At 39.5% G+C, this 2140-nt stretch overlaps 1 protein-coding gene across 1 annotated transcript; it reads right to left on the bottom strand.

The window, feature by feature from the left end:
• Nucleotides 1–883: 883 nt before the first annotated feature.
• Nucleotides 884–1543, bottom strand: LOC140839215 (uncharacterized). The gene is made up of 2 exons (XM_073205849.1): nucleotides 1482–1543; nucleotides 884–1373 (listed from the first exon to the last, which is right to left on the bottom strand). The coding sequence occupies exons 1-2, from the start codon at nucleotides 1541–1543 to the stop codon at nucleotides 884–886; spliced, it is 552 nt and encodes a 183-aa protein (XP_073061950.1).
• Nucleotides 1544–2140: the final 597 nt, after the last annotated feature.

Here is a 2140-nt window from a genome sequence, read left to right as displayed (position 1 = left end):
TCAACAAATTTGCTATGAATTTGCTCACCTTGGGTGTTTTGAATTGTTTCTTGAAGAACAAAAACAAAGTTTTGTTAAAATTCTTGAAGAAATTTTGAATCCCCTTTTTCAACCCTAGGTTGGATTTTTTGAATTTGATGGAAAGAAATGAGGTATTTGATGGAATGAGTGAAGATTTGTAGTTTGTAGTGATGAATTTGTTGAAAGAAGAACAAAAATTTGGTGTGTGAGTTGTGTTTGGAGTAGGGAATTTCGAAATTGGAAGTGAGGGTTCTTGAAGGTGGTGTTCTTCGAATGTGGTGAGGAATGCCCGATTCTTTGTTTTAAAGTAGCAACCGCGGGTGCGGTAATGTAAGCACCGCGGGTGCGGTGTTTGTTCGAACGTGCAGCGCGGGTGCGGCGTTTTTAAGAGCGCGGGAGCGGCACCTCTCGGCAGATAAGCGCAGGGGCGGTATGTTATGCAGCGCGGGTGCGCTGGGTGTTCGGCAGTTTAGCGCGGGTGCGCTCTTGTAAGCTGCGCGGGTGCGGTACCCTCTCGGCATTTGCATGCATTTTCCATACATCACGACCGCGGGTGCGGTCATGTAAGCACCGCGGGTGCGGTAGTGCTTCGGCACTCCTAGCGCGGGGGCGCTGTGTTTGTACTGCGGGTGCACTCCTGCTTCGAATTTTCTTGTGTTTCAGTCCTGAAAAGAATACAAATGAAATTCATTAAATTTTTGGGAAGATTTAAGCACACACTATATTAAAAAAAAATACAAAACCAAAAATAACATGATAATATAAAATCAAAACCAAAATAACAATGCAAACAAGAAACAAAGAATTGGGTTACCTCCCAATAAGCGCTTGGTTTAACGTCATCAGCCTGACTTTCATCAGTCTACTTTGGTTCTCGCAGTGGGATGTTGTCCATGTGTCGCACTTCATTGCCAAAGTAATGCTTGACCCTCTGACCATTGACTTTGAATGTCTCGCCATTTTTGCATTTTAATTCAATTGCACCATGTGGGTACACTGTTTCTACTGTGAATGGGCCAGACCATCTGGATTTTAACTTACCAGGAAACAACCTCAGTCGAGAATTGAATAATAACACTTGTTGTCCTGCTTCGAAGTCTCGTCGAAGAATCTGTTTGTCGTGCCATCTCTTGGTCTTTTCTTTGTATATCTTGGCATTCTCGTATGAATCATTCCTGAATTCGTCCATCTCATTCAACTGCAACAGTCGTTGCTCGCCCGATGCTCCCATATCAAAATTGAGCTTTTTGATAGCCCAAAATGCCTTGTGCTCCAGTTCCAAAGGTAAATGACAAGCTTTCCCAAAGACCAACCTATAAGGTGACATCCCGATAGGTGTCTTGTATGCAGTCCTGTATGCCCATAAAGCGTCATCTAGCTTGATTGCCCAATCCTTCCGGTTTGTTTTCACTGTCTTTTCTAATATTTGCTTTATCTCCCGGTTGGATATCTCTGCTTGCCCATTAGCTTGCGGGTGGTATGCCAGTGTCACCCTGTGCTTCACATCATACTTGGCTTCCATAGCAAAATATGTCCTCTCGAACTATATAAATACCATCGATGTATTTTTTCCTTTCTTGATTATAAATTTCCTTTTTCAAGTGATAATTTATAACATACAAATCATTCAAGATATGGCCAATAAAATGAAAGCATTAATATTGGAAAAACACAAATAAACAATAAAGACAACTTATATAGCATAAATCATGAATCTCAACACATGGTTTCTAGTTTTGTTCCATCATACCTCTAGAATTAAGATTTAGTTCATGATAATAAAAATAACACAACAATACATAAATCTTAAACAAGACATATCAAAATAAAAGTAAAAAATAAAGAAAGAAAGAACTTAGAACAAGAGTTTTGGAGTGTATGAAGTTTTTGTCCAAAGATGTGCAAGAACTTGTTGAAGATGATGATCTTGATCTTCAACTCTTTTCTTTGTAGCCTCCACCCTCAAAAACTTGTTGCGTGTTTTCTTTAATGCTCGCAAGCGCACGACGTCAAGTTATAGTAAAATGTAATTTTGAATACAAGTATCGATCCCACGAGGAATGTAATTCTAAATTTATATTAATGCTTGTAATTAGAATAGTCTCGATTTTATTTAGAA

Source organism: Primulina eburnea, chromosome 8, assembly GCF_022965805.1.
Source record: "Primulina eburnea isolate SZY01 chromosome 8, ASM2296580v1, whole genome shotgun sequence".
NCBI classification, from domain to species: Eukaryota; Viridiplantae; Streptophyta; class Magnoliopsida; order Lamiales; family Gesneriaceae; genus Primulina; species Primulina eburnea.
This window is presented reverse-complemented; position numbering and strand designations above follow the sequence as displayed.